At 43.0% G+C, this 14,199-nt stretch overlaps 1 protein-coding gene across 8 annotated transcripts in view; it reads left to right on the forward strand.

Annotated features, from left to right (window-relative positions):
• The first annotated feature begins 928 nt into the window (after positions 1–928).
• The window catches only part of WDFY3 (WD repeat and FYVE domain containing 3), a 267,477-nt gene continuing 254,206 nt past the window's right edge, over positions 929–14,199 (forward strand). For 4 of the 8 annotated variants that reach the window (XM_055312928.1, XM_055312934.1, XM_055312926.1 and 1 more), the window contains exon 1: positions 930–1,027. In XM_055312928.1, the coding sequence (XP_055168903.1) occupies positions 966–1,027 (62 nt within the window). In that variant the 5' untranslated portion in view covers positions 930–965. Of the gene's footprint in view, positions 1,028–1,800; positions 1,857–14,199 lie in introns of those variants that run through there. The other 4 variants (XM_055312924.1, XM_055312929.1, XM_055312925.1 and 1 more) reach the window with 2 other exon arrangements.

Here is a 14,199-nt window from a genome sequence, read left to right on the forward strand (position 1 = left end):
AGAAGCAGGCTCAATGCACCGGGAGCCCGACGTGGGATTCGATCCCGGGTCTCCAGGATCGCGCCCTGGGCCAAAGGCAGGCGCCAAACCGCTGCGCCACCCAGGGATCCCCCCCCCCTTTTTTTTTTTGGTATTCTTTTTTTAGGAATTAACCTTTGAATGCATCTAGTTCTCTTATTCTGAAAGGGTAAGGTGCTTTTTTTTTTTTTTTTGATAGCCACCATCCCTAAGAAACAGAAATTATAGGCCCCCAAATCCAAGTGCTCACGTATATAATACCCCGCGTTTGGTGGCAGGTGCTGAACCTTGTGTTGGATCCTTACGAATGGATTCCGTTTGCCAAAGGCAAAGTGGTTAAGAAGAAGCAAACATCAAGTTCCCCCTTGCTTCATCTTCGGTGGAGGAAATTCACAAGCTTCTGTAGATTGCAGTTTTAGGAAAATCAAATTTGTCATTAGAACAATATTGCCACTTCCCACTCGAAGCCTGTTTCAGAGTCCCCGCTCCTAACTGCTGACTCAGGTGGCCTCCGCTGCCAGTCCTGAGGCTTGCCCCAAACCGTCTACAGGGTCGATCAGGAGCAGACCACAGAGGGACAAACTGATGACCGCTCACTAGTTCTGGGTCTACCAAAGCCTGTGAATCTGGTCTAGACACGATGTTTGTCAGGACTGCAAAGGTGTAAGTAACAGCCTTTACGGGGGGGGGGGGGACCCCAGACCCTAAAGTTCTAAGTGCACGGGCTCAAGGTCACTGAGGGAAGGCAACATCGAGCCTGGGCTCCTCGACTCCTCGGCCCAGCCCCGGCTGGAGCCAAAGCCGACGCATCCCGGAGTTTCGGAGCTGCGCAGGACCACGGCGTGGGCAGGCCCTTTGTACTCCGGCTGCGCGGAGGTGAGCGCAGCCTCCCTTCTTCCGCCGCTGCCAGCATCCAGCATCCAGCATCCAGCATCCAGCATCCAGCAATGGGTGTAGGGGAAGGAGAGCAGCCCCCAGCGAGCCCTTCGAGACGCGGGCGCTGGGGAGGGTGAGGAGGGGAGGAAGGCGGGGGCGGCGGGGGCGGCGGGGGCGGCGGGGCCCTGGTCCCGGGGACCGAGGCCCGGCGTGCGCGCGTCCGGACGGGAGGGGGAGGGGCGCGAGTGGAAACCGGACCCGGCGCCGGTGCCTGCCAAAGGGGGCGAAGGCGGCCCGGGAGGGCGGGGGGGGGGCGGGAAGCGGGGGGAGGCCGGGAAAGAGGAAGGAAAGGCGGGACGGGTGAGAGGAAGAGCGGCTGCAATTTCTGCGGGCGGCTCAGGAGGAGGAGCAGGAGGAGGATCCAGAGTCCGTCAGTCAGGCAGGCAGGCAGGCAGGCAGCCGGCGGGAGGTGGGGAAGCGGCGGCGGCGGCGGCGGCAGCAGGAGGAGGAGGAGGAGGAGGAGGATTAAAGATGGCCACCGACAGCTGCGGGGAACGGCAGCAGCCCCCCACTTTCCGGGATGGTCCCCGCGGGGCGGCCCGGCCTTGATGGAGAGGAGAGGCTCGGGGAGCGCCGAGGCTGAGGCGGCGGCGGCGGCGGGGACCCAGCGACGAGGAGGCCGCGCGGGAGCAGGGAGCGGGGCCGCAGGAGGGACAGGCGGCGGCGTCGCTGCCCCGGCCGCCTAGCGCCGCTGCCCGCTCCGGCGGGCCGGTTCCCGCAGCCCGCGGCCGCAGAGGCGAGCCGCCGTCCCGCCCGCCGTCCCGCCCGCCGTCCCGCCCGCCGTCCCGGGCCCCGCCGCGGACGCCGCGCCCGCCGACCCCTGCCCGGCGCCGGCGCGCGCTCGGGCCCGCCGCGGTCCCCGCTCCCGGGCCAGGCCCGCCCGCCCGCCCGCCCGCGCCCCGGTGAGTGCCCCCCGCCGGCGCCCCCTACCCCTACCTCTACCCCGCCCCCCGCCCCGCGCCCCCGCCCCGCGCCCCCGCCCCCGCGCCGCGCCGCTTTGTCTGTGCGGGGCGGAGGCGCTGCCCACTCGCGGCCCCGTGCCCGCTGCCCCCGCGGACAGGCCGCGGCCCAGCTGCCGCCCTCCCCCGGGACCGCGCTGCTCCGAGCCGCCGCCGCCGCCGCCGCCGCCGCCGCCGGGGCTGGCCGCCTGCCCTGTGCCCTCCGCCGCGGCCTGGAGAGGGCGCCGTCGCGGTGGGGTCGGGGTCGGGGTCGGGGCCGGGGTCACGCGCGGCCGGCCGCGAGGGAGCGGCGCCGGGGCGCGGGGCGGGCGGGGGCGGGGGCGGACCGCGCCCGACGTGGCCCCTCGCGAGCAAGCAGGGGAGGTGTGACCCGGCGGCGCCGCGTGGGTCCGCTCGGGCCCCCTTTCCCGGGCCCCTTTCCCGGGCCCCTTTCCCGGGCCCCGCGGGGTCCGCGCTCCCGGAGGCCCCTGCGCCCGTGCGCCGCCGAGCGAGGCCTGCATCCCTCGGGCGCCGTCTCCCGGGCCGCGGGCCTCTCCTGCTGCTGATTCCCGAGCCCTGCTCGCCCCCAACGCCCCGTGCTGGGAACCGGGCGGCTCCCGGGGTGTGTGTTCGCCCTTTTACTTCCTCGTACGCGGGATGCGGCGGCATCGCAGACGTTCTCAGTCGCGGTGGGGTTCCGAGGGCGGGCGTGACCTTTCCCTACCAGAAGCCGTTCGGCCCACCTGGCCCGCGTTTGAGCCCCAGGTGCAGCATTTCGTTGATTCATGCCATTGAATTCTGACATCTGCAGCATTAGGTCCTCTTTTTTGCTGAGATAATCTGATAAAAGCTGACCGAAGGATGTTTACTGTATGTGTGAATCCTTGCCTCTACTTCCAGTGCCTTGAAAATGGTTGTTTCCTGTGGGAAAATGGTGCTAATGCATAGGGAAAACATTTTTTTTTTTTCCCCAGTAATGGGTGTGAGTTGGTTAGTGCCAAATGCTTATTTGTAGTCTGAAAACCAAACGATTAAAAAAGAACTACAAAACCTTTTGCTTTGAGATAGCACTGTATTTCCAGGTTGGAATCGTTTGAGAGCAGGTTTAGAACAATTAGTTTCCACCATCCGGCTAATAAAACAACGTAAAACAGAACCAAAAATATGTTGGCTAAAAAAACCGAACAAACGTGTGTGTTAGTGCACAGGTCTAGCAAAAAATTAATCCTGCTTAAAAAAAAAATCGAACTTTATGGTGGGACTCTAAGCACAGGAAATAGCTTGGTATGTTTTTTTATATTTAGAAATACATACTGCATTAGACGGACTTGAGAACTCTTCCTAGAATATTTGAGCACAGTACTACGTGTTATACTTTGAACCATTCATTCTCAGGCTGCTAGAAATATAGATTTAGACTACTAGCTTCTTTTTCTGAGTTGAAATCAATACATGTAAAAAATGTTGACATCTCTGATTTAAAATTTCTGCAAAAAGGAGATATGAATTAGAGAGCATGACGTCCTGCTCTTGCAAAATCTATTAAACAGGAAAAGAAAATAAATGACCGTATGATATTTCAATATTACTTGGATTATCTACTCGGAAGATTCTTAAACTTTGCAATTTTAAGAGTTTATATCAGCCATTCTTAATTTAATGCATGTGCTTCAGAGAGGGTCCTTGAATCCTTAGAAAGCCTATGCAGCATGTAGCATATATTTGGATTCTTTTCTAGATAAAGAGTTCATGGAGTCATCACATTCCCAAAAGATACGGCTCCACAAAAGATTATGAAATAGTGGATATATAATTAATCTCCTGAATTTGGAAGGTAAAATTCTTGGAGACTTGATAGTTTATATCCTTTTCCTTGCAGTTATGGCCAAGAAATTTTTGTTATTGAGAGTTTAGTACATACAAATCATTTTTCACGGTCGTACTGAACCCTCAGGAAAATATTAATCCCGTTTTACGGATGAGGAGACAGATATTTAGAGATGCTTGTTCAAAGTCACACAGCCACTGGTGGGTCAACATTTGAACCCAGGCCGTCTAAAGTCAGAGCTAGCACTTTTAGCAACAAGGCTACACTAAGCTTTAAGTCAATGATAACATTTACTTGATGTTACAGTGAGTAATTGATGTTTCGTTAAAATTGAAAAGTGGATCTGAGATAATTATAACATATATCCTGGAATTTTAGAGCCACTGATTCAGTGTAGGAAGATAATGCAGATTATCTCAGCAAAAAAGAGGACCTTTAGTGATGCTAACCTCTCTTAATGATACTGATCTGAAATCATACCCACAGTAGGGCCATTTCTATAGCATTCTTGGAAGGATCATCCAGCCTCTGATTTTCATACCTATGTGATTACAAGTTCACTTCTTTTTTCGACATTTTACATCTTTTTCTGTTTATGTAAGTTAAAATCTGCCTCCTAACATTTCTGCTAAATTCCAGTTTCCCTTTCGTATGTATGATGCATTTATCATCCATAAAAGAATTAAGAGATAAATGACTCCTACTCTAATTTTTTTTGTCATCGGGTTTAATGAAGTATAATTTGCACGCAGCAGTAAAAGTTTTGACAAATATATACAATTGGATAATCACAATCAAGATAGGAAACATTTCCATCAGACCAAAAGGTTCTCTCCCTCTGCCCCCAGCACCTGGCAACTATTAATCTTATTCATATCTCTATAGTTTTCTTTTCTAGAATATCATGTAAATGAAATCCTACAATGTGTAAGTCTTGTGTGTCTTCTTTCACTGAGCATAATGATTTTGATACTAAGTTGTTGCATGTATCAATAGTTTGTTTAATGGTATTCTGATAAATGTTGTAACAACCTGCTCTCCAAAGGGAAAAAAAAAACCTGATTTATACTATTTGCTAATTATTGCAGCATAAATACTATTATCATGGCCTGTGTTAAGGTATCTTGAGTCATGCCTCGTTTGAGTCAGTTATGAATAAAGCTTTTGTAAACAGTGTGAGGGACAAATGTTTTTGTTTTCTTGAGTTGTACCTAGGAGTGGGATTATAGGGTCCTCAGAGAAGTGTATATTTGTCGATAGCAATAACTTTCTGTGAATTGCCAGACTTTTCCAAATTGACTGTACTATTTTGTATTCCTGCCAGAGTGTTAGGAGAATTTCAGTTGCACTGCATCCTTGTCAGTACTTATTATTGTCAGTTATTAAACTTCTGGCCATTAATTTGTGTGTAGCAGTCTCCTTTAATGTTTTTGACTTTTTAACTCATTTGTGGTAGTATTTGAACTAACAGAAGCTTATGACTGAGATTGCTGAATGATTCTTTTTGACTTGTTCATCAGTCATCATCTCACTGTGAAAGGTACAGCACTCAAAATGTTTCTTGATTATTATGAAATTGCCTTTCATGTTATTAGAATTGCTTTTTTGAGAGGAATCACTAGGGAATTCTGAAACTTAGCTGTTAACATTTTTAAAACGTGGCTAAGAAAAACCTAGGTAAAGCTTTGTTTCTTTCATAAAAATTTAGAATTAAAAAAAAAAACTCAAATTATGAAGCATTTCTTCAACTTTTGCTTAAACAAAAAAAAAAAAAGAGAGAGAGAGAGTGAGAGACTGAAATAATTTAGTCATGTAGACTTTGAACTCATCCAGGAACTTGTAAGAAGTGTTAATACATAAAAGATTGAAGCATTGGGATCCCTGGGTGGCGCAGCGGTTTAGCTCCTGCCTTTGGCCCAGGGCGCGATCCTGGAGACCCGGGATCGAATCCCACGTCGGGCTCCCGGTGCATGGAGCCTGCTTCTCCCTCTGCCTATGTCTCTGCCTCTCTCTCTCTCTCTGTGTGACTATCATAAATAAATAAAAGAAAATTAAAAAAATGTTAAAAAAAAAGATTGAAGCATTATTTTTCTGGTAATTAGAAAAATTAGAAAATTAGAAAGCCAATTTTCTTGTAATATTATAACGTATATTTCTAATTAAGTGTATTTTTTTTGCTACTATCAGTTTGTCAAGTTTTATTTTTCATATATAATGTGTAAACGTTAATCACGTTTAGAGTGCTGATTTTCTTCAGAGAGCTAAAATGGGTTTTAGTTTTTCCATTTGGAGTGACAACACATTTGAAGGCTAATCATTTAAATATAACTTAAAAGCAGTACATTTGTGATATTTTAGCATGCGTACTAACTATCACTTGTTACTTTACTGTCCAAACCTTATATACTTGGCTCTGGATTCATATATCCAACTGCTAGTTTAGACATACCCAACTGAGATGTTCCATAGACATTGTCAACCTCAACCTATTCAAACCTCAACTCCTAATGTTTCCTTCCTGCAAAGTGTCCTCCTTCCTCCTCTCTTCTCAATTTGAGAAAATGCCATTGTCATCTACCATGTCACTAGGTGGGCACCTGACTGTCATCTTCCACTTCTCTGTCTTCCTCAGTTTCCACTGAGGAAGTCCTCGGTCCATTTGCTTTTATGTTCTAAGTACTTCTCCTCCTAATAGGCCTTAATTTGGGCCTGTAATTTGGGCCTGTATTTCTCTGCTGAAGTATTGCAGTGCTCCTCTATACATGATCTCCTTAGCTCTGGTCTCACCTCTGCACATCAATTCCCCTCACACCCTTTCTAAAACAAATGCTTTTTTCTAATTTTGAAAAATACACAATTGTGATGATTTCAATATGCATTTTTTTTCTCTTTAAAAATTTTTAAAATACCCTAAGTTAACAAAGAGCCATTTAAAGCATGGGCTACTAGTCTGTCCAAAGCTTTTTGTGACCTGGCTGTGGCTTCTCTGGTCTTATCTCTGACAGAGAGTCATTTATTAAAAAAAAAAAAAAAAGAGATTTGAGTGTGTGCTCTTCAGAGTGCTAGGTGATAGAGGTTTATCAAGCTTAAACTCTAGAGGGGGACAGACAAGTGTCTGCTATTGTCAGTTGGTACTAAGTGCCTAGGAGCAACATAAGGCTGGGTAAGGAGTTAGGTTCTAGTAGGTTGCTGAGGTATGGGTGCCCATGCCCTTAATAGACTGCGGCTGTAGGAGAATGCCTCTGTTAATGGTGACATCTGAGCAGACTTGAAGGGAGTGAGAGTTTTAGATCTGTGTAGGTGCTGAGGCCTTGAAGAGGGAGGGTTCTTGAGATGTTCAGAGAAAAGGACAGTGAGAGCTGAGGTCAGGCTGGTGGAGGTGCCTGCAGACCCAGCAGGCCAGCATGAGGACTTTGACTTCTGAGCTCAGAGTTTGAGCCTAGAGTGTGTCCTCTGCGTGGACAGAGATGCATTCCTGTCTCCTGCTTGAAGTTTTTCTGAGGTATGCTACCTCTCCTACCTTAAGCCATTCCTTCTCTCAGGAGTAATGCTGAGTTGTCTCTCCCGTGTTCCCTTAGCACTCTTTGTCATACCCATACTTAATAGCTGCTTTGTCTGTCTCCTCTCCCTAGGCTGAAGTCCTGGATTGTTTTTTAAAACCTCTAAATTCCTTTTTTTTTTTTTTTTAAGATTTTATTTATTCATGAGAGACACACACAGGCAGAGACATAGAGGGAGAAGAAGGTTCCTCACAGGGAGGCCGATGTGGGACTCGAGCCCCAGACCCGGGATCACTCCCTGAACTAAAGGCAAACGCTCAACTGCTGAGCCATTCAGCCATCCTGAAAACCTCTAAATTCCTATTTCCTAAATTCCTATTTCATTGCATTAATGTCTGTTGAATTTTAGAATTGCTGAAACTGGGGTAATTATTGAAAATTGGGTAAGAGATACTCAACAGTATTGCCTAGTGACTGCTACGTCATGGGAATGTTGATTCTGTTTTGCCAATCACTGTGCATTTAGTGCCCAAGCAATGAATCGTGCATAATTGTTCACTAAATACTTGGTGAATGATTAAGTACATACCCGTATGCTTATTCTTTCTTCTCTTTCCCTTAAACCCATGGGCAAACTTCCCCCAAATTTCTTAACATCTTTCCCTGCTACCTTATCCTTTATTTAATCACAAGCTCAAGAAATGCCAATACTTCAGAAATTCATTCATTCACTCACTATAAATGAATGTAAATGTAACCAAGAAATGTAGGTAATTTCTTTCCAGGTTAAATAGGTGGGGGTTATAGCACAATTTTTGACTCATTTGCACTTCTGTTTTCCTTTCTTTGGTGGGAATTTTTTGAGGTTATTTTTTTAGGTGCTCTTGAATCTTTAATAAACAAGATACTGATAGGTCTAGAATATCACTTCTGTAAACAACTGAAGCAGGAGCAGAGTGTGAAAAGTCTAGTACCAGAAATAAAATCAACAGTTTTTCTTAGTGTGTTTCATTTGGATGAACAAACAATTAGAATTAGTTTATTCTCCTTACTATACTGGTGCGGGTCTTTGGGCTCTTTGTGCTCACCACTGACTGAGTCTGTAGAAATGGCCAGCTGTAGCAGGGACTCTTCAACATATAGGTATCATCTTAAGCATGGAAATCTTGGGGTGCATGGGTGGTTGAGTTGGTTAAGTGTCTGCTTTTAGCTCAGGTCATGATCCCAGGGTCCTGGGATGAGCCTCACGTGGGGTTCCTTGCTCAGTGGGGAGCCTGCATCTCCCTCCCCTTCCTTATTATCTCCCCTCTGCTTGTGCACTTTCTCTCTCTCTCTCTCTCTCAAATAAGTAAAAATCTTTTTTTTTTCTTTTAAAGAGAGAGACACAGAGGCAGAGACATAGGCAGAGGGAGAAGCAGGTTCCCTGCGGCGAGCCCCATGTGGGACTCAATCTCAGGAACCTGGGATCATGACCTAAGCCAAAGCAGACACTCAACCACTGAGCCACCCAGTTTCCCAATTAAATAAAAATCTTAAAACAAAACAAAACAAAACAAAAAAAAAAACCCCTGGAAATCCTACCAGTAACTCTTTAGTCCCTCAGCCCTTACATCTCAGGCTTCCACATTCTCTCTCCCCCTCCCCTCCAATATCTGCATGTCTTTGAGCCTGCAGAGGAAGGACCTTGAAAGAGTCTAAGTATTGTATCTGTTGTAAGACGAGGCAAAGCATTTAAAGTAACATAATGTTAGGAATTTTTCTTTGATTTTTGTTTAACTGAAAATCATTGTGTCGAATAGGCTGTCTATGTGTAATCATAAATAATTGGATTTTTGATCTTTAATAGTGTTGTAATCTGTTGTGATAGTGTGATAGGCCCTTTAGTTTTTTAGTATGTGAAATACTTTATATATCTAAACCCACTCAGTGTGGTTACTGTTGTATTTTGATGAATAAAATGGGCATTTCACTCTGTGCTGAATTTTTGTTTTGGGTTTGAGTTTTTTTTTGTTGTTGCTGTTTAAATGGTTATGTGTGAGTAGGGCTTTCATTTTATTTCTCTAATAGAGTGGTCTTCCTGTTAAATTTGTATGTTTACTTAAGTCAAGGATGATTATTAGTGATTTATATTAAATTTACTCCCACAAATTAAAAAAGAATTGTCACCTTTTTATATATAGTATATTAGTATATGACTTAGGACAGTATTAGCACATTTAGTTATTTTAAATACAGTATATCATTGTTTGTACTATTCCACAGAAGAGCACCGCTGCGGTCATGTGCTGCAGTACCCAGGCACACTTGAGACTTGTGGTGTGCTGTGACAACCCATTCTTTTTGTTACACTGACCCAGTAGCAGACACTGGTAAGCCTTAGGAAAACTGAACCTCTGCTCAGCAAAGAGAACAGACTTAGGTGGTAATGCTACTATCCATTTTGGTGAAGTTACAAGCTTAGATTAGTGACTGTAAGTCAACTACATTCATGTGGAAGCTATCGTGGGTTTAAAAGTACTGTGCTCCTATTTTGGAGTCTAGAAGACTACTGGATGAGAATTTTTTTTTTTAATAAACTAATTACAGTTATTTGATTCTTTTGTGTATGGCCTAATCCCTTTAGAGAAGATAAGTGCCTATTTATAATGGTACTTTAGAGGCCCAGAAATTAAGGGATTTGGATTCTTGTACCACCTCTGTCACTACAGAGCTTGTTACTTTGGGCCTCTGATGGGTCTCATCTGGCGTCTGGTCCTCCATCTGTTGGCAGTCTTTTCCACTGCAGGTCCCTTAGATAATAGTGGTAGTTGAGTTCTGACTAGTTCTGTTTGCTTTTCTCAGTTCTTAAGCCTTTGGTACCTGTGTTGTGAGAGGGATCATGTTACAGGGTACCCTTTGACACGAATACAAGATATGTCATCAACACTTGATTTGCATATTTTTAGAAGATTTATTTAAGAAAATAAACACATGCAGTGAGGAGGGGTAGTGGGAGAGTCACAAGCAGACTGTGCTGAGTGCAGTGCCCACGCAGGATTCAATACCACAAGCCCACGATCACAACCTGAGACAAAACCAAGAGTCCGATGTTCAACCAACTGCACCCTGAATTTGCTGCATTTTTAAATATCTATTCCAGCTTCCTCTTCTTACATGTTTCTTTCTAGCATGTTTCCTTCTTCTCTGGCCAGTTTGGACTTAAAGAGGTCAATTAATTTAATATAAGCCTAAGAAAGGTAAGCATTTAGCATATAGCCATTATATTTATTGAAATGTAGTTGACATACACTGTTATACTTAGCCATTATTTGATATTAAAAACTCATGCCAAAATTATTTTGTATTTTTTTTCCTTCAGGGAGACGACTAATTTGTTTATATCTACATAGAACCTTGTCGGTTTATTGCCTTGCTCTAAATAAATATCCACATACATAAATTTTACTTTATAATTTAGGAGGTGATTAATTATTGTAGGTAGGATTCATCACTTTGTCATCCTTTCGCAGGGGCCATGCTAATATCTCTATTGTTCCAAGTTTTAGTATATGTGCTGTTGAGTGAGTGATAGGACTCAACACTTTAAAAAGGATCCAACACGTGGGGCACCTGACCGGTGGAGCATGCAGCTCTTGATCTTGAGGTTGTGAGTTCAAGTCCCACGTTGGGTGTAGAGATTAACTAAAATAAAATATAGTCTTAAAAAAAAAATCCCACAAGTATCATCTCAAAATATCCAGATCTCTTAGTACATTTTAAGTGTTTGAATTTAGAAAAGCAATTTATATATTTGTTTTAATGTCTCATTTATTCAAACTGCATTACCTTACTAATATATATATTTTTCAATTTTTAAAAAAGATTTTATTTATTCATGAGAGACACAGAGATAGGCAGAGACATAGGCAGAGGAGAAACAGGCTCCCTCTGGGGAGCTCCATACAGAACTCAATCCTAGGACCCCAGGATCACTACCTGAGCCAAAGGCAGATGCTCAATAGCTGAGCCACCTAGGTGCACTCTGTATGTTTAAATTTTGCAGTAATTATAAATGTACAGGGTGTTGCAAAAATATAATTCCATGTACCCTTCACCTATCACCCTTTACCTGGTGGTAACATTTTACATGACTATAGTATAATACTGATTTGTCTGTATTTTATTGCTAAAAGCATAATGGTCTTGTTCATTTTGAAAAATGTTGACAGATAAAAGAATACTGATATTTTTATTCACCTCAGGGTGAAGAGGTTAGCATGTACAAATTCAGATTTTCTGCTTATTTCCATAGGCACCAGAGAAAGATAGATATTTCTTCCTTGCATTTGCTGTAAAAAAGGTGATGAGTAACTATGCAAATGGCTGATTATTTTCCACTGAATAGTTCATTCACAGCCCTGAATATAGTCATATAAAATTTCAGTTACATGGCATTCTTAATTCTGCTTTGTTGGACTTCTTTATTTAATCACTAGTATATTTGTTGACTGGGAGCTTTCATTCTTAACATGTATCAGAATATAAAGAAAAAAATATTGGACAGTTAGTCAAAGGTTATTTATAAGTACCCTCTATCCCTATATTGAATATAAAGGAAATTTTGGAAAAGCAGAAGGGGTATTTATAGTGTAGATGAATAAACAGCTGTAGAACATTACCACATATTGTATAATGTATTTCAACAAGTTTTATTCTCTAAACACGTACACATAGGGATATAATTGGCCTTCAGTAAGCATTTGTTGAGTGAATGAATGTACTTAGGTAATCATGTTGTCACAAAATTATGTAAGTCTTAAGAAAATAAATGTTTACTGTCACTCCTAGGAGTTCTAAAACTATTCATTATCGACTGAAAGAATGATAATACATGCTTTATTATGTTTCCTTATTCTCTTCACCTTAGAAATTCTTTGGTAAATTCATAATCAGTTTTCCTTGTTAAAAGCCTGGGTCTCTGTGACTCTAAAGTCCAAGTTTTTCCCCTGGCTCATTGCTCATTAAAACACAGTATTAGGTGATAAATGCCATACTTAAGTAAACAAGTGTGAAATAAAAATTAGCTCCCTATCAGTTATTTTTAGAAAAATCATTGTGTATTGATTGCCTATAATTTTATTTAGTTTGACTTATTTCTGTAATGACTATTGACTAAATTAGATCAAATATAAGGGATTAAACTTTCTCTGAGAACCGAGTTCTTATTTCCCAAAATGATGATACACTGTAAATAGTCTCTCAAAGATGCTAAAAATGTTTTATAGTATGCTATGCTGGGTGTTATGGGAGCTACAAGGATATCTAAGACATGGGTAATTTTCGCAATATCTTTATAATATAGTGAAGATAAAATAGACTCATAAGTAATTGAATAGTGTGTGCTTAGTCTGTGAGGTATAGACATTCTATGGATGCTTAGTGTGTAGAAAGATTACTTTCAGTTGAGATGATTAGGGGAACCTAAGATGATGTTTGATCTGAATATCAGGGAGATTGATAGAATTACCTGGTGAAAACTGAAATTTTTTATTTCAGAATTACAGAAAAATTATAAAATCAATTGATTTTACTATCAGTCAGATGAATTTTCTAGGAAAAAATTAGTCTGATTTTATTATTTATTTAAATAATGAAGATAAGGATTAGGAATAAAATAAAACATTTAGAAAAAAATCTCTTTTTAATATGAAAATCTTACTTTTGGGGACCCCTGGGTGGCTCAGTGGTTTAGCGCCTGCCTTTGGCCCAGGGCATGATCGTGGAGTCCTGGGATCGAGTCCCACATCAGGCTCCCTGCATAGAGCCTGCTTCTCCCTCTGCCTGTGTCTCTGCCTCTCTCTCTCTCTCTGTGTCTCTCATGAGTAAATAAATAAAATATTAAAAAAAAATCTTACTTTTGCTCCTGAAGCATTTTGCATCTAGGTTACCCTGAAAATTGTACTAAATATGATTTTCCTAGCCTGCATTATTTTTAGAGATAATTTGATCTGTCGGATCAATGACAAATGTGCTTTATATATTTCATCTTAGTTTGGTAACTCCAGAAATAGATGAGTTATCTCTTTGCTAAAAATGAAAACTGTTTTATTGCTGTTGTATTATTTCTGAGGTTCCAGTGTTTCAAGTATTTCTGTTCTCTCTGGGTGAAATAGTATTGAAAAATTATCTTGATAGGGTGCCTGGGTGGCTCAATCTGTTGAGCATCTGGCTCTTGATTTCAGCTCAGGTCATGAGATGGAGTTCCACATCAGGCTCCACACTCAGCAGAGTGTCTGCTTGAGATTCTCTCTCTCCTCCAAATAAATAAGTAAGTAAATAAAATCTTAAAAAAAAAATTATCGTTGTGAAGTTTCACATTGCTAAGAGGTAGCTCTTGGTGGCAGTTTAAACCGAGGTTAGAGGAGGAAGGAAAAGGACCGTGTGTGTGAATGGCAACACCATAGGTCGAAGGGAATTACTTGTTGTTCAGTGTAGCTGATGCCCTACTGGACCTAGTTAGACCTGAGCATTTCTGAAAGCTAGTTTCTTGTCAAACCTATATAAAGAGAATAAAAACTTATAGGAAGAGCAGAAAATCTTTTGAGTTTGCTTTAGTGATATAATAAATATTAGTGGAAAATGGTGTTAACACATTCATGTTTTCCACTTCCTTTTCCAAAGAGACCTAGATTTAAATCTGAGTCACCAGGGTAAATAAATTTAGTGATTCCCAGCTTGTGTTAGATTGCATAACCTCACCAACCACATGGGTTGGCATAGGTGTTTCTACTTTTAGAAGGGTGTGGGGAAGCCAGACCGGACATGGCAGCTGCTGAATGGTATGGAGGCTACCATTACCATGGACGTTATTTGTGTGTTTGGGGCAGGGCAGGAGAAATATGTGCTGAATTGCCTTTCTGGAGATGATGATATTTAATACTAGTGATGTGTAGGCATAGCAGGGAGAAGAGTATCGTGTCTTTCTCAGAAAGTTTATTCT

The sequence above is a fragment of the Nyctereutes procyonoides genome, unplaced genomic scaffold (assembly GCF_905146905.1).
Source record: "Nyctereutes procyonoides isolate TBG_1078 unplaced genomic scaffold, NYPRO_anot_genome, whole genome shotgun sequence".
NCBI classification, from domain to species: domain Eukaryota; kingdom Metazoa; phylum Chordata; class Mammalia; order Carnivora; family Canidae; genus Nyctereutes; species Nyctereutes procyonoides.